At 32.8% G+C, this 27734-nt stretch overlaps 6 protein-coding genes across 8 annotated transcripts; 2 read left to right on the forward strand and 4 right to left on the reverse strand.

Moving 5' to 3' along the window:
• The first annotated feature begins 1438 nt into the window (after positions 1-1438).
• Positions 1439-3873, forward strand: LOC110813044 (translocon-associated protein beta (TRAPB) family protein). The gene is made up of 6 exons (XM_022040033.2): positions 1439-1747; positions 2600-2698; positions 2806-2914; positions 3030-3101; positions 3227-3232; positions 3737-3873. Exons 1-6 carry the CDS (start codon positions 1566-1568, stop codon positions 3854-3856), a joined length of 588 nt encoding a protein of 195 aa, XP_021895725.1. The 5' UTR covers positions 1439-1565; the 3' UTR covers positions 3857-3873.
• A 371-nt stretch (positions 3874-4244) lies between these two features.
• On the reverse strand, positions 4245-5765 carry LOC110813006 (GEM-like protein 5). Its single transcript, XM_022039987.2, has 3 exons — positions 5187-5765; positions 4776-5050; positions 4245-4664 (listed from the first exon to the last, which is right to left on the reverse strand). Exons 1-3 carry the CDS (start codon positions 5578-5580, stop codon positions 4455-4457), a joined length of 879 nt encoding a protein of 292 aa, XP_021895679.2. The 5' UTR covers positions 5581-5765; the 3' UTR covers positions 4245-4454.
• A 1053-nt stretch (positions 5766-6818) lies between these two features.
• On the forward strand, positions 6819-8842 carry LOC110813032 (proline-rich family protein). Its single transcript, XM_022040023.2, has 3 exons — positions 6819-6960; positions 7109-7388; positions 8570-8842. Exons 1-3 carry the CDS (start codon positions 6918-6920, stop codon positions 8616-8618), a joined length of 372 nt encoding a protein of 123 aa, XP_021895715.1. The 5' UTR covers positions 6819-6917; the 3' UTR covers positions 8619-8842.
• A 626-nt stretch (positions 8843-9468) lies between these two features.
• Positions 9469-12837, reverse strand: LOC110813005 (protein AUXIN SIGNALING F-BOX 2-like). Its single transcript, XM_088215992.1, has 3 exons — positions 11733-12837; positions 10514-11009; positions 9469-10430 (listed from the first exon to the last, which is right to left on the reverse strand). Exons 1-3 carry the CDS (start codon positions 12182-12184, stop codon positions 9660-9662), a joined length of 1719 nt encoding a protein of 572 aa, XP_088072118.1. The 5' UTR covers positions 12185-12837; the 3' UTR covers positions 9469-9659.
• Positions 12838-21571: 8734 nt separating this feature from the next.
• LOC110813023 (small ribosomal subunit protein eS27y-like) lies at positions 21572-23199 on the reverse strand. The gene is made up of 4 exons (XM_022040013.2): positions 23048-23199; positions 22353-22454; positions 22070-22098; positions 21572-21946 (listed from the first exon to the last, which is right to left on the reverse strand). The coding sequence occupies exons 1-4, from the start codon at positions 23048-23050 to the stop codon at positions 21820-21822; spliced, it is 261 nt and encodes an 86-aa protein (XP_021895705.1). The 5' UTR covers positions 23051-23199; the 3' UTR covers positions 21572-21819.
• Positions 23200-24606: 1407 nt separating this feature from the next.
• LOC110813060 (nucleolin) lies at positions 24607-26821 on the reverse strand. 3 transcript variants are annotated; one of them, XM_022040054.2, is made up of 2 exons: positions 25981-26821; positions 24607-25170 (listed from the first exon to the last, which is right to left on the reverse strand). In XM_022040054.2, exon 1 carries the CDS (start codon positions 26615-26617, stop codon positions 25991-25993), a length of 627 nt encoding a protein of 208 aa, XP_021895746.1. In that variant the 5' UTR covers positions 26618-26821; the 3' UTR covers positions 24607-25170; positions 25981-25990. The 3 variants fall into 3 exon arrangements, with proteins under 3 accessions (XP_021895746.1, XP_021895745.1, XP_021895747.1); XM_022040053.2 differs by having other exon boundaries at positions 24607-25161; positions 25981-26820; XM_022040055.2 differs by lacking the exon at positions 24607-25170 and adding an exon at positions 25546-25673.
• Positions 26822-27734: the final 913 nt, after the last annotated feature.

A 27734-nucleotide genomic window follows, 5' to 3' on the forward strand; every position in this document is an offset into this window, starting at 1 on the left:
CCTACCACAATTTGGCTCATCTAGAAATGAATGAACAATCTACTGAGATGAAGAGGATCATAACAAGCTTGTTAGTGAAAAAATGTTAAGGTTAGTACTAAAGTTTCAAAAAATAGGGAGTAAATTAAGTAACTCCTCTAATAAAATAACAAAAGCTCCATATAGATTGATCAGCCTATGATGACCCATGGGGCACTTCTCTTGAAAGCTTGATCAAAGACAATTAAGGGAGGCGAGTGGTAGGTTTCACGTGTAACACCTACTCTTCAATGCTAGTAAAGCTAAATGGAGTCTTGAAATGACTTGAACTACCTTAAAGTTTTGGGATCAATAAGTTGATTCCTAAACTCGACTTTTTATCTGTGATTTAACTTTTACAGTAATGAAATGAGATATCTTACCAACTAGAGTCATTGATCTTTACATTAGATACTCTCTCTCTCTCTCTCTCTCTCATGATTATTAAGTCTAAAATTTTCATATTTATTGTGAAGGCAATATGTGTACATACTACTACTTGACTTATCGAATCTACCATCTTTTCGAAAATTTTATAAAAATGATCAAAAACTCATAGAACATTATGTCATACTCCTAAATAAATTACTGTAATATGATTTTTGCTTGACTAACCTAGCTTTAGTTCTCCCTTTCTTTTCTCTCTTGTAGCAAAAAAAAAAATTGTTGTTGAATTATGTGAACAATATAATAATGTCAGTCAAATCTTCATAGTTTTCGGTTTTCATTTCCATAAATCTTGATGCAAATAAATAAATCCAACAAGCCAATAACTAATGTTTATGTAATTAGCATTAAGTTAATAAGTACCAATTATGATTTAGAAGATAATTATGATCTATTACCTTGCCACAAGGCATTTATTTATGTTTTTTTCTTAAAAAAATATTTGTTAAAGTAAAATTAATATAATAATGTATATTTTAAAATAATTTTTTTGGTTAACTACAAAGAATATTAATTCTACACTGGTATTCATATATTCTAATTTAAATATATGATAATTATCTATAAATTTTTAACTAAAATAACAATATATATAATAATTGATAAAATAAAGAAAGTAATAATTATCTACTTAATTTTTTTATACAGAAAGAGAATTTAATTTTTAATTGACTACATGTATATACAATAATTATCTATTTTACTTTTTAGTTAATTACAAGCTCAGAAATTATGTTATATAATTCATAATTATTTATTTATTTCTTACCCCTCATTTATCATGCAGTTTTTAATATATAAATAAGGTATAATAATATTTTTTATTTTTATTAAAAAAATTATTTTTATAAAACGTTTGTTTATGTAAAATAATATTTATGTTGGTCTAAAATTATGTGTTAAATAGGAAAAGCGAAAACGACACCGTTTGGTGCTGCGAAAGCCACTTGCCTGGTTTCAAATCAATTTCATCCTTGGCAAAATAAATCAAATCTTCGGTTTCTTCTTCGACCCGACAGGGCTTTTCTCCCTTTCCGACACTGCGATCCAGCGGAAGCGCTCTGATCCCAATCGTATACATCTCATCGATATCGCCGTCAATGGAGATCCCAATCGCAAAGTCTCTGATCTCTGCACTGATAGCTCTGATACTCATATCGACGTCGTTCGCGAGCACAGACGTTCCTTTCATAGTGGCCCACAAGAAGGCCGCTCTCACCAGGCTCAAGTCCGGCGCTGAACGCGTCTCCGTCTCAATTGATATCTACAACCAAGGATCCTCGTCAGTTTAATCTCTTTTGCTTTATAATTTTCCTTTCGTTTCCTGTCTCTTACATTCAGATCTAGCTTCGAATTTTGTTGTGTCGCTTCGATTAATTTCTCTGCATGCTCACACTTTATTGAGTTTCTATTGATTTCTTGTGGAATGTAAATTCCGTGCCCTATTTTCACTGATGTAAGAGCACTTTGGGGTATTAATATTTTTGGACCTAGTAATTAACAGCCTAGGGTTCGACTTGTTGATCAGGTTTGGTTTTGGTTACTGCATAGTTCTTGATTTGCCTCAAATCCTAGCAGCCGGTTGAAAAGAAACAAGATGGGGTATTTTTGGCTGAGTGAAATGAGTGATTATGGTTTGTGGAGTCGTGCATAGTTTGACTGGTAGTTTGCTGGCTGCTTTGATAATTGCTAACATGGCTAGAGGAGGATTGGTTGTCAAAAGTTCCAGTTTGTGAGGACACAAATAAATGGAGGATTTATAGGGGTCTCAGTTGTTGATTGTCTTCCACTTGATGGCATGTTTGATATCTCTTGGTATTGGCACTGGTCGAAACTTGAATGTCAATGATGAGTTCTTTGCCCAATTTATCTGCTTGAGTAGTTTCAGAATTGTTTGGAAGGGTATGTGTAGTCTGTACATACACCTGTTATTTCAGCAATCAATTGCTATGTTTTGTCTTTAAGTTCATTCCTCGTTTGATATTGTCTGGTTCTTGTTGAATGTTAGCTCAATGCTTCACTGAGTTCTTTTGTCCTACTGGTTTTGGAGACTGTGTCTGTTTCTATGTGTTGTCTGCATATATCATGTTATTCAAGCTATTAGGTGTTGAATTTTGTTTTTGTGAATTTCCAGGACAGCATATGATGTAACACTTGTTGATGATAGCTGGCCCAAAGATGCATTTGATGTTGTCAGTGGTAACGCTTCTCAGTCATGGGAAAGGCTTGATGCGTGAGTTCCATCCCTCAGTAGTTGATTATCTTTGTTGCAGAGCCTTGTTCTTTTTTCATTTTTCCCTTCTAATTTGTCAACATATCGGAAAACGTTTTGACTGGCAGTGGAGGTATTCTATCTCACTCTTTTGAACTGGAGGGCAAAGTGAAAGGAATGTTCTATGGTGCACCAGCTATGATCACTTTCCGTGTACCTACAAAATCTGCTCTACAGGTTAATCATTTACACTAATATTCCTTACTTCTTTTGAAGTGAAAAACAAAGTTACTGCCCAAAAATAAAGGAAAAAATTTTATGTTCTAATCATATGATTGTTTAATGTTTCTAGGAATCATATTCAACTCCTATACTGCCTCTAGATGTCCTTGCAGACAGAACCCCAGAGAAGAAGTTTGAGTGGGTAAGTTTCTCCTAGGTTAAGCAAGATATCAAATAAGCTGCATTTGGATATTTTTATCTTTGTTAACTAAATCATTGTTACCTTGTTTCATGTGATTTTCCTTGGATGCGGCCAAATATTTGCAGGCTAAGGTATGAATGCTTCTCCTAATACCCTCAACATCCTTGAAAAGTTGTTAGAAAAGAACATGCATTTAGACTGCCTTTGAGACCAATGGAAATTACGACTCCTTTTTGTCCCCCCTTTTCTTTTGAATTCTTCATATATATACATTGAATTTGGATGGATCTCAAACGACTTGGATGAAGAGTACACTGAAAGTTAGGCCTGCATATCATTTATATACAAAAAATTACCTAAGTGAGAACCTTATGCTATTATCTGTTAGGGCCACATTATCCCTTTCCGCTGGTTGTGGTTGGGTCTTTATGTTTGTAGCAATTGAATTTGATCTAGTGGCACCTCGGTTGCCAATGGACCATTTTTTCATGGGTGCATCTTTTAAACAGAAGGACAGTCTGGTTAATATCCTCAAATGATTTGTGTTTCTCCTTTCAGGAATTGTGAATTTTGTAAGGAATCTATTTACATTTTTCTTTTAGATCTTAAATGTGTTTTCTTTTGTCTAATTACAGAGATTGCTGGCTAAATACGGATCCCTCATCTCTGTGATCTCTATCATCGTTCTGTTTGTGTTCTTGGTTGCTTCACCATCAAAATCTGGTGCTGCAAAAGGAAGCAAGAAGAAGCGATAAATTATTAGAGCTGCAAAGTATTCCAGCAGTATGTATCACACTGGATATTACGTGTTGCACGAGCATGTCTTTCCTGTTCCTAGTGAAAGTAGTTTTTTTCCCTCTTAAATTTAGAACCTTTTTGTTTATTTCAAAAAAAAATTTAGAACTTTTTGTTGTTGGAAACTCTTAATTGGATGACTTTTAACCAGTTAGCAAAAGGTGAACCAGTTGATTCTTACTTCGCCAAAGTGCTGAATTTGTTGTATCAGATTTGTACATTTCACATTTGGTGCTCATCAACTTTTAGGTTGAAGATTACTACTCTTCTATATTGAAATTTGTTTCAGTTTATTATCTAAATGGCTTTTGATGTTTCTTGGCATAGGCCCGTTTAGTAGTTAGCAGCTTTATAGGAATACTGATATTTTATTATTTCAAATAATAAGAGAGGGTCCTACAAGTACATGGTACGCTAACCATATTTAAACATTAAATATACATCAACACAACAAATAAATCAAAGAAACAACAGCTGAAACAGATGAGAATCTCTCATACTAAAAAAGAAACCTAGCTCCGTGAGCTGAAGAATACCGCAAGACTAGCCGCTGCTCTATCATGCAGTCGCTGGGTTGACTGCTATTCCAGGTACTGCAAAACTGGAAAGGCTTTCAGTGATATGCTTGGATGCTTTCTCGTAGTTAACAAATCCCATATACCAGAAATCGTGACCGTCAATCGTGACAATCTGGATGTACTTCTCTGATGGATTGTCCCTCATAACCACTGGGTTGATGGTGCCGATCTTTCCCAGAGGTACCATGACCTGTTCCAGCCAATTGTTAGATATAGATAGATTTGCTATGAACATGTGTTTTTTGATTAATAAAATTTCTTTTCGTGCTCTAGTTTAGAGAGATTTTGGTTTGAGTTTTACCTTGTAGTAGCTCCAAGTCTGCTGGCCGGAAGGTGCAGTGAAGGACAATGGACGGTCACTGCAGAATGCTATATGAAAATTTGAAAGGTAAATAGTTCCAGCCACTGGTCCTGTGGTTGTTGAGAGGTAACAAGCAAATGACTTCTTTAGCTTCTCATTTGGATGAGTCGTGAATGCCTGCTTGTAAAGTTGCTCAAACCCACCGCTGGAAATTGCCTTGGCCGTCAGGTTCATCTTTCCCCAAGCAGCCCCAGAAACAGAGGATCCTGTCTTCACTGGTAAAAGCAGAGCAAGAAAGGCACGTCAAAAAAACATGTTCATTTTAGACTAGTGTTTTGCGATCGCAACATGTTTATACGAAACAGAACCAGGCATGTGTATATAGGATTAGATTAATATTATGAGACTTACAATTGTGCCATATATTGTTTGCCATGGTCTCTGCTTTATTGCTCCATGAGTTGAACATGTTGAGAATGGATTCCATGGGACTACTGTTGCTTGACTTTTCAGTAGGAGAGTAGTAGATATAAGGATGGTGATGATGATACTGAGCCTGGTCACCATCTCCCCACATGGCGGCTTTTTTGTTGTCTGGGTGGCATGTAGGTACTGCTGGTGCACCCATGATATGTGTCCCCCATTTCTCTGCATTCTCATGGGTAGATGCTGAGGGAGACTGGTGAGTTTCCATTCCTGGAGTTGCAGATGCCGGAGATGGCAAGGTTGTTTGTTGTGGTGGTGGGTGTGGAGCTTCTGGTGGGGAAGACAAGACGGGCTGTGGGTAGGAGGAATTGCCGTTCATCTTTTGGTACAGAGGATGAAAATTATGATAAGATTTATGTATGGGTTGTGTGTATCTTTTGGTTTTTGGGAATGGAATGGTGAGATTTGTTGTAGTATTTGATGAAGACCGTTACTTATATAGCCAAGGAAGACTGGTGTTTAATAAAATAGATAGATAAGGAAATAGGAAGCTAACTTAGCGTGTCTGGTTAATCTTCAAAGGCACACTTTTTCTTTTATAGGAGCAGACAAGATGAGAAATTTAATCTGTGGGAGTTGACAGGTACGAGAGACTTGGGATGCAAAAAAATTGACTTTTTCTATTTTGGCTTACACGGTTTAACGCGGTCAAACAGTTGCTTAGCCGCGTCTCTTCCTTAATTTTTATTTATATAATTTCATTAAGTAATGAAACTACACTTTGAAAATTAGTTTTTTTTTTTAAAAAAAAAAAAAATTTGATTAACGAGAGTTATATTTAGAAGTAATCAGGCTGATAATATACATATATATATATGTATGTATTGTTTCAATGGTTTAAATTAATGTTAATAATATTTTTAACAAAAGTTATATGTGGGTTTCATTAATAAATTTCAACGTAGTAGTTGGAAGGTCGATGGCACCAGAAGGGATAGAAATTTTAATGAGAGTAAATTATAAATCGTTGACTTTTTTGATATCCACAAAATTCAAACTATGTGAATGACTTCTTATGTTTTGTGTAAGCCAGTGCGTAAATAAATTTACTGGGGGGAAATTTTTTATTTTAATAGTTAGCTTTGCATTTTTGTTCAAATTTATTAATTTGTATTCACTTATGAAATTTTAATTATCTAATATAAAATCTTAAATCCCATTTCTATTAGAATTTTATTTTATTTTTCACTTTTATATAATTTTTTGTTTGCGTATTATTAATATAATTAATTTTTTTATTCTGTACATTGAATAGGCTATGCAACTAATGTAACTTTTTTACAAAAATATTTAATATCATTATCTTGTAAAAGAAATGTAAAATGCCAGATAAATAAATATTTTCTATCATTTTAATTATAAACTCTGTTGTTAAAAATTAAAATTATTAAGAAATTTGGAGATAAACTAATGAGTGGTATTTGTTTAATTTAATAAATAATATAACAAAATCTTTAAACTAAAGTAATTAAATAATCTTTTATCCGTTTCAGTAAGGATCCGACCCGATCTTACGCGTACTACCGTCCCGGCCCAATTCTATCGTTTGATTTTTTTTTCTCAACTGAAGCATCATGACAGCGGGACCCACTGACCAGGTGGTTTTAGATTAAGCCATCTTCCAACAAAGAGAACGAGAACAGAAAACCCAGAACCATGAGTTACCAGAGACCTCCCCAAGATCCTTACCCTCCTCCAGGTAATATTAATTAGCTCTTCAATTTTTTTTTCTTATTTTCCTTTTCAATTTTCCATTTTCCGCTTTCAAATCTGTATATTCTGCTGCTATCAGATTCTATTCGGAATTCCAATATCTTATTCTGAAAACTCGAATGTTGATTAAATAGGTTATTCATCTCCTTACCCTCCGCCGGGGTATCCATCGGCGCCACCGCCGCCTCCGTACGAGGCCTACCCACCTCCGCCGCCTCAGCCGACGGGATATCCGGGGTATCCCCCGCCGCCGCCGCGTCACCAGCATGAAGGGTACCAAGGTTATTTCACTGAAGGGTATCCTCCTCCTCCACCACCACCTCCAGGTCCTCCGCAGTACCAGCACTGCTACCATGAGCATTATCATTGCTCAGATCAATATGAACCAGGGTGTTTCTCCTTTTTACGAGGCTGGTATGCCCGTTAGCCCGTTTCTCTCTTTGTGGGTTCTTTCCTTTTTTTTTCGTTTAAAATCTGTTCTATGGATGAATTTGGATTAGGTTGCTGTGAATTTTATATGGTAGATTCTATGTTGCTGTTTTTCGGTTCATATGTATTGTAATTTCCTTAATTTTGTTTTGCATTGGCTATTTTTTTCTTGAGAATTTCTTTCCAAGCTGAAGTTTTGAGTTTATGTGGTTCTGCGTTATTGGTCTTGCTTTTTCAAACCGTGTAAAATTTTAAAGAACTAGGACTTCCTACGGTAGCGTAAGAACAAAAACTGTGTATTCTTAAGAGCTAAAACTTTCTATGGTTTTTGAATCAAGATTGTAGAATCTGAGTAGAACAAAATGAATCAATGATTTCCAAATAGAACAAAATGAATCACTGATTTCCAAAATTCCTCGACTTGAATCTTTTTAGCAATTTAGCTTACTAAAAATGGGCCTCGTATGGACATAGTTTATCTCAAGAAATGTAGAATACTAAATTAATATATGGGAATCTATATATATATATATATATATATGTGAAAGATGGTGAGGGCTTGAGGCACCATAAGGATCTCTATGGCTGGTTGCTGGTGGATTAGTCTTAAGGGTAGACAAGAAAGTAGCTAGGTTACGGTTATTTAGGAGATTTCTTCTCAATGGCTTGGCTAGAAGGGGACACTTCTCTTTTTTTTCTTATCATCATATGGACTTAGGATTGTTTCTGGTGATCTCAATCAGAGAGGTGACGGGGGCTTCTGCTTCCTAAATCTTTGTCATGAATATGAGGGTCTCTCTTATTTCACTGTCTGAATTTGTGAGGTTTACCAGGTTTTGTTTTAAAAATGCTCAGGACCTAATAGAGGGAAATTTATGGTTTTTCTTTTGAGATCCTTTTTTCTCGTAAATACATTTTGATCTCCTGTTTTTGAGTTTCTTGGAGTTCCCTCAATGCAACTACATGTGAGGTTCGCTTCAAATGTTGTCATATTTCATAGGTTTACATTTTTTATTATGTTGGTATATAACTCATTCCTACTGATATGATGTCTGAACCTTTACTAAGAACCTCACCTCACTCATTTTTTGCCCTCCTCTCCCTCCCCCTGCTCGTAGTCCGTACTTTGATGTTGTGCTGATTATTTGTTTGTTTCGTATGTGCAGTTTGGCCGCGCTTTGTTGCTGCTGTATTTTAGAGGAATGCTGCTTCTAGTTCTTCTGTAATTGTTGTTGTAAGAAATTACTGTCTTAAGTGTTCTTTTCCTACATTTAGCTGATGATGTGTGATGTTACACGGCTGTTTCTGATTGACTGTAAAATGGTGTTCATGGGATCTGGTAATGCTTTTTCTTGTATGCTTTAATGGGGCACCTCGCCCACTTAATTATTTGTTTTATTCCCATAAGTTCATAATAAGAGTTATCACTATTATTTTTAGCTTTTTAGCTCTTAATCTATACATATTCTCTTCTCATCTTGGTGATATGAATCCCAGTCTGAATTAAGTTTTCATGTAGGCTCACCTAAAATGTAAGCATCATGGCCAGTGCTTCGAAAGTTTGGCAAGAAAAACATTTGTCAACAATTGAATCAATTCAATCCTTTTTTTTTTTTATCTCCTCGTGAATTGTATGTTTGTAGAAATAGGGACAGAATTTCCTCAATTTCAATTTTGACCGAGCACACTATGTCAATTTTTTTGAGTAATATATCTGAACATACCCGTTAATTCCTTATTAACACTGTTTTCAAGCACAACTGGTACATTCCAAAATAATCGTTGCTCTGGAAATTTTTACCTTGACCATAAACCCCCTTCGGATTTTTTATTAACACAAATCTTCGTACTCAGTCTCTCTCCATAAAACTGATTTGAAATTTTTCTAAATCCATTTTGCCTCTTTTGTGGTAGAAGCCTAGTTGTTTTCAGAATCTCATTCGAGATTTCAGGAAAACAGAGGAAAAATGGCTGCAAATGAATTTATATGATCGTTCAGAGAGGAGATAATGCCGCATCTACATGCATTAAATTGATCAATCAATACTTGATGTACTCTGGTGGATTTGCTAATATGCTAACACGGCATCTATTTATAATACTGCTATTACAAATGGCAAATCAACTTCTGTTTCAAACAACAGTAGCATACAACTAAATCACCAACTCTTGAACTCTCCATAAAAATCAGTTGGTCTCAACAAAATAGACTGCTAAAATAATATGAAATTCATGGTTGAACCCAACAATGCACACCTACAAAATCCAGACAAATTCCGGTGCATCTTTCCTAGGTCCGGCCAAGGTTCGATATAAGTACATCCTATCTACCTTCTGTCTATCATCAGGGTTAAACTCCATTTGGTCGCCTTCGTTAATGATCTCAACATTGAGCCTTGGCATCTTCCGTGCAAGTGTTTTGCAGCCTCCAAGAGTAACTTCACAGGAGGACATCCAAAGGGATCGCATTGTTTCATACTTTCCCACGTCCTCTAGAAGCGCTGCATCACCAAACGGGCTGTCCCTGATCTCAAGTTTCCGAAGTTTCTTACAACCATTCAAGACATAGAGCATTCCCTTGTCGCTGTCCCCAGCAAATGCGATAGAAAGCATTTCGAGCTGCTCAGCATACATTCCAATGTAAAGGAAAACCTTGTCAGTAAGAAGGCCAGACATCGACAATCGCCTGAGACCTTTGCATGACTGAACAATTGCCCCAAAACCTTCATCCAGTGGCTGTGAGGTTACATGATCAGGTTTTGTAGGTTCAAGGATGCATAACCTAAATCTCGTAAAATTCGGGCAGTTCTTGGCTACAGTAATGAGTGCTGCATTGGTCATTTGCTGGCAGAAGTAGAGTATCGAGTGAAGCTTGGGACAACCAGCGGATATAGCAACCAGACCTTCCTCTGTAACCGATGCGTTGCCTCCCCCGAATGGATCCGATGGAAAAACCCTCAATTCCTGCAATTCTTTACAAGTTGAAGCAACAACACTAAGTCCTTCATCTCCAATGCAATCAAGTATCTGCAAAAATTAAGTAAACCATCAATCCATTTTATTCCGAGGGAGAGAGATGAAATTTTTGCACAAGTAAGCCAGAATCATACCCACAATCGCTCAAGTTTCTTACAGTGTTGAATTAGCTTTATAAGGTCATTGCCATGAATACCCGGAGCATAGCTGAGATTTAACGAGGTCAGGTTAGGGCAAATAGGATGAACAGCCAATAGGCAGCGAGGAGTGACCTCCAAAAACCCAGACAAACTCCTGATTGACTCGCATTTCTGAAAGGCAGCCTTCACTTTGGTAAAGGCCTCAGAAGTTGGATCGTGAACATATGATCCTGTCCCTAAATCAACTAGCTGAGGAGCTCTTAATAATATTCTTTGAAGTACATCAAGAGGAACTGCACGGCTTAGCCTCAGACTCTTAAGGTTTGGAGACCTTGCCACGAGTCTCTCCAAAACTGTTAAATTTATATCCCCTTTAAGGCATGCAAAATTCAAGGAGACAAGAGAAGTACAACTGTCGGGAAAGCAGTTTAGCCACTGTCCACAGTGATCCTCGACTTCATTCTCTTGCAAATCCAGCTCCTTAAGAAACCTATAATAAAAAAAATTGGGAATTTAAAAAAAAAAAGTATACTTTGACAACAACGCAGAAACAAAAACCTTAGCAGCACAACCGGGTCGGAGAAAAAGTCATTTTGCAGTTTTTACAGTTCATTGCAGATGTCATTACTTAGCTCTTGGATATGACCAATAATACCCCGATGGGTATCGGGGTCATGAATAAAATATAACTTCACACGATGCCAAGATAAACACAACCCCTGAACTCTCCATTAACGGCCAACTATGCCTCATAAAAGCTCATTAAACCACAAGGGTTTAACAAAGGCAATAGCCTCTACACAAAAACAAATCAATTTTCTAACTTCAACTCCATCAGGACGCAATCAAGTTCAATATTCATTCATCTAATTATCTCATTCTTTTCCCTGTCTCTTAATTACTATACCAATCTTCATATATAGAATTTGCCCAGTAGATTTTCATACTTAAACTCACCTTGAATGAAGACTGTGATAAACATCTGAGTGTAAAAATTAAGAAGTAATTCTAGTAATCATGCAAAAAGAAGGTAAAAATGGAATTAAGATTGAATCAAACAGGCCCTAAAAGATTTTAACAATATACAGCTTAGCATCATCATAGGAGCATAGTAACTAAGATAATTCCACCTGAAAACCTGTTAAAAAGTCCAGTAACTACCAACATATCCAAGCAACAAGAACTTTGATATATGTATGTATCTACGTCTCACCTGCAATTGGCGGCTATAGCAGCAAGGCCATCAGTAGTAAACCCTTCACAGCTAACAAGGACCAAAGACTTGAAATTCGCGAAAGCTCGTGAAAGCAGCTCCAGGCTTTCATCTGTGACCACCATCCTCTTCAACCTCAGCTCCTCCAACCCGACCCGACTCCTAGCCAATGCTGCGATCCACGGGTAAACGAACCCGCCCCAGTCATGGGGAACCAAATTGAAGTCTGCAAAATGGGGCTTCCCCTTTAAAGTTAGGGATTTCAAACCCGGAAACCTCTGGATCAGCCTTTCCGGGTTGATAGCATAGCAGTTTCCTATGAAAACCTTTTGCCGGCTATATCTCTCGATCTTGTACCATGATTTGCAGACAAGAGATACCGAGTTCCGGTCTCTGTGCGCTGTGATGAAATCGAACACGTGCTCTAATACTTCGTCCGGGAAATAATTCATCTCGTTTATTCAAAGGTCGAACGAGAATTTTCGTTTTCCCGGAAAAATTACAGAACTTTCCCGGAAAATGGAAAGTAAAAAGATACGACTGTTTTTTTTTAAACTAAATCAAACAATTGAAACTAAACCCATAAGCGAAATGAGGAAGTAGAACAAACCCAGATCTCGAGCTTTAAAAAAAAAAATGAAAGTTCGAGGAGATCTTCTCGAAATCAACAGATCTGAGGAGTAGTTAGCAAGAAATTAAAAATCTAAGACTCACATGGTTTTCTCTTCAGAATATTAGATCTACAGACAAAGAAGCAACAGAGAACAAGCAAGGAAGAAAATGAAAAACTCGAGATTTTCCAAAGAAAAAGGAAGGGAAGAGTTTTCTTTTCCTCATGATCATCTTCAAATCAAATAATGATGATTAGAAAACACAAAAGAAAACCCTCCTTCCCCCAAAAAGAAAATCAAAATTCATAGATCTGAGAATCTGAAATTTCCCATAAATAGAAACTCCTCAACGAAAAATCGAAACCTAATGATAGTAATAATACGAAGGATAGAAGAAAATCAAACCAAACAGAGAAAGAAATCAACGGAGACACACGCACAGAGACAGAAGACTCCCAACACAAATCGGGTTAAGAGAGTTTGAGCTCAGCTCGCTCAGGCAGCAGCTAGCTAAACTAACTACATTAACCATGGTTAAGTGTTTTATTTAACCGCGGTTAGTTTCTTTGGTTTTTGCTATTTTCCCTTCCATTTGAATCCGACGGTCAGAAATGCCGTGATGAGAAAGAGTTGAGGGAATCTTGACCGTTGAGTGGCGTAGCATGCATGTGTCGTTATCTCTGGTTTCCAAGAGACCTGTCTCTCTCTTTCTCTCTCTGTGCAAAAGTCTATTTGCTAAAGAGAGTTGTCAGATAAACGCCACTGTTTTTCCACGAAATTACAGAAAATGCCATCGGGAAGATACGGCCTTTTGAGTTGGTACTCGAGCGAGTACATACACTCGCGGCGTCTTGCTGAGACACAGCCATGTGGATGTAGGTTGCGTGGGGAGGGAAGGGTGAAATGGAGCGAGTAGAAGAGTTTGGTAGTGGCGGAGGTGGGGGAGGGTGAAGAAATTAAAATGACTGTAGAAATTTACTTTTGGGGGGGGGGGGGGGGTAAGAAAGATACGTGGAGTGGATAAGTAAATGATGAGGGTTGGGTTTTAATGATTAAGAAATTCAGTAAATAAATAAATAATTAAAAAATGATTTTTTGACAAAATCTACGATTGCTTTAAATGCGTGTCCTTTGTATCTTCATGGGTTAACGAATCATCAATTATTTATTTAACTTAAATAATGATGATATTATTTAATTAAATATTTTAATTTTATAAAAAAAAAAATTATGTTATTTATTTATTTATTTTTTTAACACAAAATTATCTATTATAACATACATTCAATGTGTAAATTATGATAAAAAAATTTCTTCATGAAATAACTAACCCGTATATTATGTAAACTAAAGTATAATATATCATAATTTAATTCAATTTAAAATAAAACTATGTAATTTATAATAATTAATTTAACCCATAATTTGATTATTACATACAATAATTTTTATTAATAAAATCCTAAAATGCATAAAATCTATATGAAATGAGTAAATTTTAAAATTAATTTATCCAAAAACTTAGTTTACAAATACATAAATAAAATTACGATAATCAAATTAAGTTAAATTTCAACGAATTTATTATATTTATATATATAAATATTTTTTAATTTAAATAATTATAATATATTAAAATTTAATCTATTATTTTTTTTTTCATTACAAAAATAAATAAATAAGTTACCCTTATATTGAGAAACACTTTCCAAATTTGCTTAATTACGGAGATAAAAGCAAAGAGGAGTTGCTTTCTCCATCCATTGGTTTCAAACTTCAAAAGAGGAGTTAAAGAGAGGAAGCCAACCATGAATACTTTATATTATTCAAAGGATTTTTCCAAGTTATGATTTATCTTTTCAATTTAAACAAATCAATTTTCTATTTATGTTTATATCATTTAATGGTATGATAAGCCATTAATTATTTTTTTATATATGTTAATATGGTATTTTATTTTATTACTAATTCTATATATATATAAAAATTGAGGTAAAAAATTATTAATTTATATTAACAGATCATTATTATGCATATAATTTTTTTTCTTTCAAATCTCAAAAAATAATTTAGGTATCCCCGCGTCTACATTTGGAATTACAAATCCAAAAAATATTATAAATTTTTATTTAGTTTAACTATAAATTTATATAAAATTTATTATAATTATAAAAAAATAATAACTACATATAAAATTTTATTATATTTTAAAAAAGTTGCGAGGTGGTAAAACTTAAAATTCAAACAAAACCCTAATTTGCTTATTGAGGAACTTACTTTAAAGTTTGATTAGATAAAATTTAATCTGAATGATAGAAAATTTGAGATTAAATTTTATTCTTGTCACTAAAATAATAGAAAGAAAACAAAAGTAGAGTAGTTGAGAAATAAGTTTTCGTTGTTGACAAAAATAAAGTGATATATATATATATATATATATTCAAATAGTCAAAGCCATTTCTACAAAGTATACATTATTTTAAAAACTATCCCATAAAGTAAAACATGGTATATTTATATATCGTGTGTGTGTGTGTGTATATAATAAAAAGGAAGATAGAAAGATATATATATTTTGGTTAACCCAAAAAAATTACAATAACAAAAAAAGTGTATTCCACTATAGTTAGTAGGAGAAAGTTTATGGGAATCTAATGAATTAGACATAATTCAATCAAAGACTTTGATCGACTTCCATTGCTTATTGGTTTGTGTTTTCCCCCAATCATTTTTCTCTTTGACCAAACACCTAACACTCAATGCTTCACCTTTTCTTTTTCCCTCCAATATATATATATATACACACCCACATATCATATTCAATATCTATGTATATATATTTATTACATAATGTTTGAGTCAAAGAGCCAAAAGCACGAGCTAACTTTAGAATTTTTATCTGCACAAAGAAAAAAGAAAGAACTTTAGAATTTTCATCCTATTACTATTATTTTAAAAAATTTTCTTGTGATTTAAAAAAATGTATTTTCCTTTCAGCCAAACAAGGCCTCTTTTTACTGGGTTCTCAATCTAGAAACTAACCAGTTTGCTTTACCTCAATAATTCATATACGTGTGTGTATACATATACATATACATATATATACTTTTTTGTCTTTGTTATTTGGTATTATTATTCTGGTGGTAGACATTGTTTAAACATATAGAAGGCTGAGTCACAGTCATGACTGAATACATACATACATGTGTCTATATATATATATATATATATATATCCATTCCCTACCTATCTGGTATGCGATCAGAATTGTGGTGTAGACAGCCAACAAAAACAAAATCACACAAGAACAAGAACAAGAACAAGAACAAGAACCCGCACTGCAATATAGGCTGATATTGGGATTACCTCCAGACTATTATGTAATTTTCTTTTGTAAGTGTGGGAATAATGAAATTATTTAAAAAAAAAAATCATAATAATTTCTTTTTACCTATAGGTACGTTACAGATAAATTTCTGTATATTAAAATTAATTTTATTCCTAATAAATTTAAATATATTTCTTTAACCCGTCAAAAAATAATAATTAAATATTATATGCATACAAATAAATTAACATATTTTATGAATACATAACTCATACTATTTAAATTTTATTTATGTAATTAATTATTTAATAGAAATTGATTATATTTATGAAGCCAGTCAACAAGATTTATATTATTATAATAAATAATAACCAAATAAGATTAGAAACATACTCCTAGTGATTAATCTTTTATAATTAAGATAATAATTTGATATACAAATTATTTATTTACTAAATAGTTAGTATTTTAATTTTTTATGAAATTATAAATTTAAGTTAAATTATGTATTCTCGTTAATATATTATATTATAATTTATATATATATATATATATCGATTAATTGAGAGCGGAGTAGGTACTGCGATTGGGTAAACTTTGGATTCTTTGGAACATTTAAGTTTTTCTCATTGAGGTTGGTAAAATAGCATTGAAAGCTAAACATTTTATTTTGCTTACGAAAAAAATAAAATGTCAAAATGAGAAAGAGAGTAGTAGGTAATGTTTGAATCACCCACTTGGTTGATTTTTTTGGTGACAGTCAAAAAATATCAATAGCTGTCTCCACTTCTTTTTGTGGAGAAGGGTTTAGTGTCCATTAGGAAAAACCCAATTACAAATATAAGGTTTATTTGTCTTATATAATTAATTATTATTTTTTTATTTTTTTTTATCATAACAAATGTTTTCCAATTTAAACAAAATAATATTAAATTATATATATATATATATATTTTTTTTTTATTTTTATATTTCCAATGGTTTGTTTCTTGTTTATAATAAACCAAATGGTTTAATTTTGATGTTTAATGATAGTTGTTCATTTTTTCAATTTAAATAAAAATACATTATGAGCGAATTATATTGTTGTTTTAATTTTATATTTATAAATTCCATAATTATTTAAGTTATAATTTAAGATAAAAATTTTAACTTCGACTATTATCCAATAGTAAAAATAAATATATATTAAGATGTATTAGAAAAAGTTTATTTATCGTATAAATAAAATAATATTTTAAAGTAAAAAGACTAAAAGTTAAAGTTAATATGAAGTCTTTTGTCCTATTTCTTGGTTTTATATGGCATGAAAATGGCCTCACATATCAATACTCTTTATATAATATGATAAACTGGTATTGCTTGTATTTTTATCATATTATTTTTTTGAATTAAGTAAAAGAAAAGAGGGTTCTAATATTTTAAATTTTTTTTAAAAATATTTTTTTTATATATGTGAAAATTTATTATTTAAAATAAAGTTAAATATTTTTAAAAAATGATCTATTAAAAAAATTATCGTTAGAACAAAAATATACATAATTCTAAACGGGAGTTAAAATAATTTATTCTTATCAATTTAGAATGTATTGGTCAATAATCTCAACACAATTTACCGATTATTAAATTATAAATTCAAACTTTATTGTAATATTTATTATTTATTAAATATTAAAACTTTATTCTATCACCAAAATAAATATTAAATTGCATATTGGCTTTGCTACGTGGAGGGTATTAATTGGATGTATAATACCTTTTTAATTATCCAAAATTCACCAACTTAATTTTAATAATTTTTAATTAAATTTAATTTAATTATTAAAAAATGGGCCATCAATTTTCCAAATGGAGCATGAGTTTGCCATGTGACGGTGGGGCACTCCCTTTTTTTGATAGCTCCACATGTATTATTCAATGACTTACAACGTGGGTCACAACTCACGAGAGCTGTACAAATAAAATAACTAATGCCACTTCTATTAATACTCATTGTAATTGGGCCTGCCTTATTCAATTCTCTAAGCCCATAGGTTCTGTAAAGTAATATTTTTTTATATATAAAAAAAAGAAAAACATTTTTGGCATATAAAAATAATTTATTTATCTTATTTTATTTTTATAAACAAAAAAATAAATTAAAATAACTTTATTTAAAAAAAATATCATAATATTATTTTGATAGTGTAATTTTTTAGTCATCTTTAAGGTACTCAGAACTTTTAAATTTTTGATTTTGTTAAAGTAATTTTTTATTTACATTTTATTATGTAGTAATTCGAATAATTCAAAGTAGGATGAATAAATTTAATTCAAATATACATAAAAATTAAATTGTAGTTTTTAAAAATTAAAATATTTTTATATTTAGATTAAATAATGAATAGAATTTTTATTTAATAAATATTTTGAAAGGATGATATTATTTTTTCGTTCAACTATATATATATATATATATTTTTATCAACTATTAAATTCAAACTATTAAAAAGTTAAATCATGTAAATATTATAAAATTTTTGACCCTAAATTCTTACTTTATCACCTCAAAATAATTTTAATATAATTTAAAAAACAATCCTATACTCACTTTCATATATCTATGTATATATATATATATATATTCATATATAGGCGGCACTTTGTGATTGGTGATTCTCGAATATGATGGTTGACTTGCCTTCTAATCATTGAAGAAGCAAACAAAAAGATTATTTCATCACAGCATTTCTTGTGCTATTCTCCATATTCCGATCATATTCTTAATTTTTTCTCTAAGTGATTTGATTTTGTGAGTAATATTTTAGGGAAAAAAAAAATTGTAGAATATTGTCTTTTATGTATATATATATATATGTATGTGTGTGTATATGTATACAAGTTTGAAAAGAGATTATTGATAATTGGAGGGATTGGGTGGCAAATAATCCAATAGAAAGAGAGGAATGGTGGGTGACTAATCCAATTTATAAATTATAATTATAATTAAAAACCCACTTGTATATAATTGTAAGGACAAGCATACATAATAATTGAAAGTGATAAGTGATCACCCAAAAAGATTATATTCTTTCAAAAGTGGGTATTGAGATCTTATTATTATTATTATTATTATTGTTATCCACTTAATTAGTATATAATTATAATATAATTAATGTATACGTACCCCCTCTGCCTTATCATTTGCCAGAATTGCAGCCATGTGAACAAGTACAAGAAGATCTTAAAACCCATATAATACAATTTTATTACCCATGCAAACAGCCGGTACATGGTTGCAAATACCAATTAATGGAGTATTATTATAATTCAAACTGTTAGATTAAATTAATCACTTCGGTTTTGGGTCAAATTTTTTGTGTATGGAACTAACATTTTTTTATTTGATAAATAAATATATTTTATAAAAAAAAATATATATTTTTCTTATGAACTGAATTAAAAATAAAAAATAATTAATTAATTGAATTTCGCTAAGTGCGGGTAATTAATACTTTATGGAATTTCCAAGAAAAAAAAAATTAAAAAATTTTAAAAAGGGAATTAAGGATAAAAATTCGAAACAGCATGCGGCATGATAACGCATGGGAAGGGAGAAAGTGGTCCAAAAATAATGAGAGAAATGATACCATTTAAGCATTACTTGTGGCTTCACTATATATATATATATATATAATCTTTATTTATGTGGTTTTAGAATTATAGGTGAATTAATAAAGAATTTTTAATTATTTAATTAAAAATATTATTTATAGAATCTTTAATCCCGTTTATATTATTTTAAATTGAGTTAGTAATTCAAAATTATCAAAGAGGAGTAATTTTAACAATATATTTTAAAAAAAGAAAAGAAAAAAAAAAAACAAAACAAAATTTGATTGGGTGACGTCAGCTTCTCTCTTTTCATAAAGAAAAAGAAAGAAAGAAAAAAAAAAAGGCAAACCCACTGGATATCCACTTTTACAATATCATTATGTTAATTCTTTTGAACGAAATATGGAGATTCACCACTCAAACTGAAGACCAATTGTGTAAGCACTTCACTGCATCATTGTGTGCTCATGTTTAGGTTTTGATTTCAGGTATTGCTCGTGGACTTTCTTTCGTTGTTCATTTTACACTTTACTTACCTAAGACCATCCATCTGGAACGTCGGATTTCATACCGATATTTTAGCAACAAATCTAATAAATTTAACTACAATCCTCGGTCTATTGATCTTTTTTTTGGAAACGAAATGCGTGTGAATTGTTCGTTTCAAGAATAAGTTTGATCCTACTAGTTTTACTTCTACATAATTTTTTTTAAAAAAAATCATAATGTTTAGTGATTTGTTGATAATTCTATCAATAAAAAAAGAATTTGGGATCATTAACATGGTTAAAACTAAACCATTTGAAGTTTAGATGAAGCATTTTGTTACTACAATTAATACCAAAAAAAAAAAAAAAAGAGATTCATATTAATTAAACCTTACACTACATTTTACACTAATGTAGATTACTTCTATTTATCCTTAAAATTATCACAAAAACATACAAAACTATTTACCTTCTTATAAGCTCTTCGTCTTTACCAAATAAGCTTAAAAAAAAAAAGAGGCAAAATTGAAATAGATTTGTATGTATTTCATCAAAGCCCATTGTCCCTCTACGAATAAAACCAAGAGAAGTTAATAACGTAAGGAAATTTGCCCGAAGAACCATCATCTAAGCCCCAACTTCAACAGAACAGAACGAAAAGATTAAGTTGAGGGGTTCAAAGCCACGACCTACTAACCCCCGTGTCCCTCAAGATACTGATTATTTACAGTGACAGTTTTAGCGAATTTTATTATGCATTAACAGCTTTAGATTCAATGAGACAAAACAAATTTAGTTTTCTATTAAGTTGAACAAAACTACAATAATCTGTTACATTTATTTAAAAATCCAATTATCTCTTTTCACTACTCAAAACACAAAAAATGGAAGGCACTACTGCCCTTATCATATTACTACTTGTTGTTCTTTTAAATTTCACAATGCCAGTCCATTATTTTATCAGAACACATCAATGAAGGCGTTTACCATGTTACTAGCAAAGAAATGGCAATAGCTGCTTTGGAGAAATCCATTGGATCTGTACGAATAAGTGGTAGATTCTTGAGAAACCTTTTTTACCAATTAACAAAAGATACTAGAGACACTGTATAAAACCTAGATTACTCGAAGACAAAAGTGGTGATTATGCCTCAAGAACTAGACACAGGCAAGGGAGTCAGGTTCCAAGTAGCACTTGTATTGAACAACACAAGGAAAGACAAGTAACACATATGCAGAGAGAGCTTTGAGGTCGAGACTGGAAATTATGGTGAGAAGAAACGTGCATCACAATGACAACGCTTTCATCTGACATCAGAGGGAGTTATCATGTACTATACTCAAGTAGTCTCTGCTAACATAACTAATGGAGAACTCTTTTCAATAGATGTTCGACCTACAATTTGATCTTACAAAGAATTGAATCATTCCAAGAAACACTGCTATTGCCAAAGACATGGTCTCATTTTACCCTTAACAAAAAAAGTGGATGCTCTCAACACAATACATATGCACAACTTAGAAAATACAACTAAAAATTCCCCAGATTTGCAATGACAACAAAGCACTTGTAACTCATACAAAAATCAAGAACACTAGGGACATGAATTGGGAGCGATAACAAAAACAAATGATCATTCTTCTTCAACCGCAATGAATAATAATGCCCCTCAGAATGCTCTAAGTCAATAATTGGTTCCCAAAACGATATTCCATTTGACCAAAATACACCAACCACACAGAGAAAGCAGTGCACAGAAAAAGAAAACAAGTATTAAATGGCTTCAAGAAGAAAAGATAATATGACCAATCGCTACAAGACTCAAAAAGATAATCCATTAAGATCAAAAAGGAATTACCTTTCTGCAATTCAAAAACATATTTAAATCATTCACCAAATCTGCTATTGTAGAGGCCTAAAATCAAAATGCTAGGTGGGTCTTTCAAAACAGTGTCAAACTTAAGATATCATCATATAACCAAAAACAAAAAACCATTAAGGCACTAAAATATATGAACCACTTCCAGGACAGAGACAGGCTACTTGTGGAAAAGGTTGAGTAACATCAATCATTCTTTCTCCTGAAAGAGCAACCTTCGGTGAGTCTGGCCCGGCCACCAGTTGGTTGACACAGAACGGTCTGGCAGTTGCCGCACACGACAACAGTTTGAGAGTGGCTGAAAACAGTTGTTCTGCAATTTGTTTCGGCACAAATGAATATTAATCGAATACTTTAAATAATCAAATCAAAAATTTAACTACCAACTAAATATATTAGATGACCAAATCAAAACAGGAAAGAAAAAATCACTTACATGTTGAAACAGCCCTGGCATTTCACATCCTACAGTTTATTAGAGAAAAAGAACCAATTAGTCCAATGCAAAGCCTACAAATAATTAATAAAGACCTAGCATCTTGAAAAACCCACGATACACATTCAGATGAGATTAGAGATCATATTACACAGAACTAAACCTAATCAAAGCATTTGACTATCAAAGTAAAGAGATACTTAAAGGCCTAAATTCCGGAAAAAAGGTCAAAACTACTACAAGAGACAATCAACAGGTACCGAGTAACTGCTATTAGTATTACCATGAAGAACGAATTGGGGGACTGAACAAGTCGCTTGAGCTTGTGCTTCTTCTTCTCAAGCTCCGCAGGAGGATTCAACAAATCAATATCGTTTTGAAGAACCTAATTCAACAATTACAAGAAAAGATATTTAATACTACTTTAAAAAATCAAACGGCACTATTAACTTAAAATATAACGGAACAACAGCAAGTCTCGGTTGGTTAACAAGAACAATAAGTATGCACGCTTAATATTGATTCCCTTAATTATCCTCAGGCTAAAAAACAACCAAGCAGCTAAAAACATGAATGATCATATGTGTCTGATATTCTCAGCAGCCAAACTGCAGAGAATATCATGAGAATATACAGTTTTGGTCGGAGAGCACTAGAAGATACAGGCGAAAGGAAAGCTTAATAACAATCAGCTTGAATAAAATAACAGGCAAGAACAACATGCATCGTTTCGATAATTGTCTAATTCAACTTCCCTGAGGTTTACCAAGAACCAAAAAGCTAAAAGAGAAACACCATATGTATGTGCTCCGTAACCAGACAGCAGAAACTTCGAGGACGGAGTCTTGCAGAGAGAGCTTAGAAAGAAACAAGCGAAAGAAAAGAGTCTAACGAATGATTGATTCGAAGAAAACAATTAACAAGATCTACAAAAGAAGTCCGGATGAGAGCAGCAGACAGCGACGGATTCGAACTCACCATCTTGCCGACGTAGTAGAAGAACCGAGGAAAACCACAAGAACCCTAGCAGAGTGGAGCAGGAGCAGCAAGATGCGAGAAAACCCTAGCTAAACGGAGTATATATAGAAGTAACAGTGAGAATCATATTGTCCGTTGGATGAGAAGGCATTTAATCCCGGCCCTTGGTTCTGACATATACACAAAACTAGATAAGGGCTCGCTTGTCGTTGGATCGAGCCCAAGTCTTGAGCCTGAAATATTCTTTTGAAAAATGAAGCCAGAGGCCCAAGCTAATAGTTGACAATTTTTACATAAAATAAATCTGAATTTTGCATGACATGAAATTTATTTAGTGAAGATGGTTAAAAAGTGCATCTTTTAAATTTCTTCAATTTTTATAACATCTTAAATGTAAATATTCTAATTTCACGTAAATTCAATTTCTTTTTTTTTTTTTTTTTATAATCATAATAAAATTTGCCGACATCCCATTATTAAATTAAATGTGAAATCATGAATTTATTCTAATCATAATGTGTGTAATAGTTACAAATTTAGGATACATTGGATGGTAAGAAATATTAACTGATTCTCTGTTTTGACACTGAAGTTGATATTTAAGCTGGGGTTCAAATCACATTAGGATGAGAATTAACAATTTGAGCTCATATAGATTTATCTATGAAGTTAAAATAATATGTATCAAATTCCACAAAATTTGGCAAGTAGATTCTACACAATTTCATACCCTTTTCAAAATATAACTTGGAAAAAACCTAGCACACCCTTCCGCTAGATTCTATTTTTGATATGATGAGAAAAACCACAGTCATCTGCAAATATCATGTTAGTAGTGTAATCTACTGGCAAGCAAGAATTCTTACGGAGAGCCTGGCATGATAGCTCTTGCTCCTGCAGAAGAGTTTGTTCACCAGCAACAAGTCTCCGAAATAAAACATTAGATGAAAACCATCCAAAAAAGCATATAAAAATAGATTAAACAGTCAAGAAGAACTTCAGTCTCACACAAACTTAGCAAGCTGCACATCTTCCACTCCGCAAAAAATCTGCGCTTATAGGTCTGAGTTTGGAGATGAATGAGGGATTCCATCAAGCCTAAAGTCCAAAGGAAGTAGTGCAAGCAAAAAGTGTCCAGAAGTCCCAGAGTATCACACATACACAAGCTCTTCCTCTGGGGGACACCATTTTCAGCTAACCAAATAACCTAGGGGCTCGACTGGTCAACAGCTAGAAAACAACTATTATTATTTATGATACTTGGAAACAAGGTGATATAACCTGGTATTTTGAAAATGTATCGCCACATTAGTGTACATTTTCGGGGAGCAGCCCATGATGTTCTGATAGGAAAGGCACAGAGTATTTTCAAGGCAAGGTTATCCTGAAAAAGCCCTGCCTACCAAAACATAATAAGTAGGCCAGTTTTAATGTCAGCAACTCTTTGAATTGCCTGGTATACAGAAGTAGGAGGGTCAATTACAAGAACTTTTTGTTCCTGATAAAAGATAAGAAAGCTGCACTTCCAAACTAAAAGTTATCAACAGAACATTTTAAGGTAGAGCTAAGATTACAGGTCATTTATGACCCATATGTGCAAAAAGATTAATGAATCAATAGTCCAACTAAAGTACAGCTGAGGACAGGTTTAAAGATCACATTACTAAAAGTATGTGAATTACCAAAAATGTGAAATGCCATCTTGGACCGATCAACCAAAGTCAGGATACCCGCTCTGTTTAACTATCCATACACGACTATCTGTAGAGGCTAAATGGCAGGATGAGGATTTCAACAGTGAATTTGAGATAGGGATCATAGACCATACCTAGGTTAGACATTACAATTAAACATAACCCTCATTGTCTCAACAGCCCATTGTTAAATGACAGTATTTATCATTGTACCAATCTCGGTTATTGTATGCAAAATACTTCAGACCTAAACGATCTGCAACACTTGCACACTTGATTCAAACCATACTGCCTTGCTGCAGCCTCTTTCCCCACTACTCATGCTAGAATGTTCGTCATACTTTTACTTGGTCTAGGACAAAACTGCACTATCCTTTCGCTCAGTCTCTTTCCCAACTAAAGTACAGTCCAGCGTCATTCCTACAAAAGCTGAAACCATTGTTATGCCATTAAAAGTTCGATACAATGAGACCACAGTAGCATATAACCAGAATTATTCAGAGAGGAAAACTTGGCAGATTTTGCAGCATAAGACAGTGAAACAAAATACACCTTACCCTACCCTCACTTTTCCTAAAAGACTAAATTACAGGTGCGTTATTAAGATTCGAAACAAGAAGACTGCAAACAGAAGTAGGTTTGCAATAGAACACATCCTTGAAATGGTGTGTATTAAGTGTTATTACCCAAAACAAACTTAATAGTGCCATTTTTTTTCTTCACACTTCAACTGTGTCAAGAATTTCCATCTAAAGTTAAGGCACAAGTTATTAGTTGCTTGTCTTTGTCTCAGAAGCCTCAACAACCTTAAATACTGAAGATTCTCATTTTAAGTTCATGGCATGCTTTCGACTCATTCTGCTCCAACAGTGGATTTCTTGTACAAAATACATCACATAAAACTCACTTGTTCCTCCTCTCTGACAGGCAATCTAAACAGCAGCAACAGACTTTACATTGTCAGAGGTTAGGCATTGCAGCCATAACTAAAAGAACAAAAAAGAAAAAAAAAAGAAAGAAAAGGAAACACAGACCCACACACGCACAATTCTGAATTACCATGAACTTTCAAATAACATGGCATGTCTAGCCAGGATATTTCACTGGATGTACAGCATAAGCTCAACAATGTAACTACGAACTGTTCCCGACGAAAAAGAAAAGAAAAACACTATGCTAAGCTTGATCTTATCAGAATGCTACTACCTAACATGTGAAAATATAGCTAATTCCACTAACCTTCCTCGTTTCAAGCATCACTGTCATCACTGTCATCATCTCCATTGTTACCCGGATCATTAGCAATGTAAAACCCAGGCTGCACCACCCGCCGCCTGGTCCTCGACGGAAGAATGTTATCCAAATCGACCTCTGCCAGCGGATCATCAGATAAGTCGCTATCGGCCTCTGATTCGTTCCCGCCATCACTAGAGTCATCACTATCTTCCTCTTCGATCAATTTCCCTTTTCCTTTATCGTCTCGCAAAATCCCCTTGCCCTTCCTGTCCACTTCAGCTTCTTCGCTCGATTGATCGCCGCTGTCGTCATCCTCGTCATCTCCCGCGTCTTCTTCTTCTTCTTCATAATCAGCCTCCTCATCTTCTTCAGCTTCCTCTTTAGGTTGATCGATTTTTTCCTCCGAATTCCCGGAATTATTTACGATTTTCTCTTCAGTAGAAGAATCTACAATATGAATTTTGTTCCCGTTCTCTTCTTCTTCATTAAGACCACACTTTTCTTCGGGAGCTGTTGAATTTTTGCCGAAAGCCTGCAGCTTTTGGGTTTTGGTTGGGAGATTTTCTTGGCCTTGGCAGCAAATGTCGGGTTTACGCTTGGCGGGTAATGTAACTTCTGGTTGGTTCTCAATGTCTGCCATTGATCTGTTAATCTTCTTCCAACTGTGAGGAAAGTGAATGCAGCCGATTCCACAATGGCGTTCAAATGTATCCTACTGAAGTGTAAGATCGAATTATTTTAGGGTTTTCTTCTTACTGAAAGAGAAAATTGATTCTTGTTAGGGTTTGCTAGTTCAGGGGAACGACGCGGAAAAACCTGACATCTATTGCAGCTAGGGACCTATAATTTTCTACTGTGCCCCTAGAGTTTTGATATTTCGAAAATGACCAACTCAATATGATTAGCGGGTCGGGTCAAATCTTTCTTTTTAAAAAATAAAATATAAGTATGTTATTATAGGCAAATGTGTCAAGGAAATACCGCACATATATAAAATAATTATATGTCAATTAAATGATCAATAATTATCTCAATTTTTTTCAAATTTTTTATATCATGACTTAATAAAATATAATCAAATATTAATTTATCTTTAATTTTTATAAAATCAGTTTCGATACTCTAAAAAATTCTTGTATTTTTTTCTTTTCATACTACCTAAAAAATGTTTATATTTGGGTCTAAATGAAAAAATTGTGTCTATAAATATTATATTAAATATAAACCATCTAAGATTAAATCGATTATGAAGTAAATTAGTAAATAATGGTAAATTTGATTATTGAGTGACATTTTTAAATTTTTATGAATTATGCATTGGTACATTTTTACTCAATGATGATTGAGTTATATATTTGATTAATATATGTTTTTTTTTTCAAGAAAATGTTAGTGAATAATAAATAATACATGATAAATTATATCTAATGATTATGATTTTTTTTTTGTTATTAAAAATTAGCTATTTTGTAAATTAAACTATATATTTTTATATAAAATAAAATTTTACATTTGTGTCTTATTTTTAAATGGACCCATTGTTATGTTATTATTCTTGAACTACTTATAATCACATTATTGGCGTATAATATATATTAAACTATCATCTACCTTGAAAATTGAACTTGAATTCATACATATGTTTGTTATCCAGGCAATGCTTTATCATTAATATATTTGTTTTAGCTTGATCATTAGGATATGCTTCTAATGTTAAGTCTGCCTATACAAAAATTTGATATTTGATGTTTGAGATT

The sequence above is a fragment of the Carica papaya genome, chromosome 1 (genome assembly GCF_054855325.1).
Source record: "Carica papaya isolate Zhongbai chromosome 1, ASM5485532v1, whole genome shotgun sequence".
In the NCBI taxonomy this organism is placed as follows: domain Eukaryota; kingdom Viridiplantae; phylum Streptophyta; class Magnoliopsida; order Brassicales; family Caricaceae; genus Carica; species Carica papaya.

Excerpts from the sequence above, each read along its gene's own strand:
- LOC110813044 (XM_022040033.2), top strand. The coding sequence starts at position 1,566 with ATGGAGATCCCAATCGCAAAGTCTCTGATCTCTGCACTGATAGCTCTG. Across the intron at positions 1,748-2,599 it reads ATCTACAACCAAGGATCCTC|GACAGCATATGATGTAACAC; the intron begins GTCAGTTTAATC and ends GTGAATTTCCAG. Across the intron at positions 2,915-3,029 it reads CTACAAAATCTGCTCTACAG|GAATCATATTCAACTCCTAT; the intron begins GTTAATCATTTA and ends TAATGTTTCTAG.
- LOC110813006 (XM_022039987.2), bottom strand. The coding sequence starts at position 5,580 with ATGAACGGCAATTCCTCCTACCCACAGCCCGTCTTGTCTTCCCCACCA. Across the intron at positions 5,051-5,186 it reads AAACAATATATGGCACAATT|TGAAGACAGGATCCTCTGTT; the intron begins GTAAGTCTCATA and ends TGCTTTTACCAG. Across the intron at positions 4,665-4,775 it reads AGACTTGGAGCTACTACAAG|GTCATGGTACCTCTGGGAAA; the intron begins GTAAAACTCAAA and ends TGGCTGGAACAG.
- LOC110813032 (XM_022040023.2), top strand. The coding sequence starts at position 6,918 with ATGAGTTACCAGAGACCTCCCCAAGATCCTTACCCTCCTCCAG. Across the intron at positions 6,961-7,108 it reads AGATCCTTACCCTCCTCCAG|GTTATTCATCTCCTTACCCT; the intron begins GTAATATTAATT and ends TTGATTAAATAG. Across the intron at positions 7,389-8,569 it reads TTCTCCTTTTTACGAGGCTG|TTTGGCCGCGCTTTGTTGCT; the intron begins GTATGCCCGTTA and ends TCGTATGTGCAG.
- LOC110813005 (XM_088215992.1), bottom strand. The coding sequence starts at position 12,184 with ATGAATTATTTCCCGGACGAAGTATTAGAGCACGTGTTCGATTTCATC. Across the intron at positions 11,010-11,732 it reads GCTATAGCCGCCAATTGCAG|GTTTCTTAAGGAGCTGGATT; the intron begins GTGAGACGTAGA and ends TTTTTATTATAG. Across the intron at positions 10,431-10,513 it reads AGAAACTTGAGCGATTGTGG|ATACTTGATTGCATTGGAGA; the intron begins GTATGATTCTGG and ends TAATTTTTGCAG.
- LOC110813023 (XM_022040013.2), bottom strand. Across the intron at positions 22,099-22,352 it reads CCCCCAATTCGTTCTTCATG|GATGTGAAATGCCAGGGCTG; the intron begins GTAATACTAATA and ends AATAAACTGTAG. Across the intron at positions 21,947-22,069 it reads TGCCAGGGCTGTTTCAACAT|AACAACTGTTTTCAGCCACT; the intron begins GTAAGTGATTTT and ends AACAAATTGCAG.
- LOC110813060 (XM_022040054.2), bottom strand. The coding sequence starts at position 26,617 with ATGGCAGACATTGAGAACCAACCAGAAGTTACATTACCCGCCAAGCGT.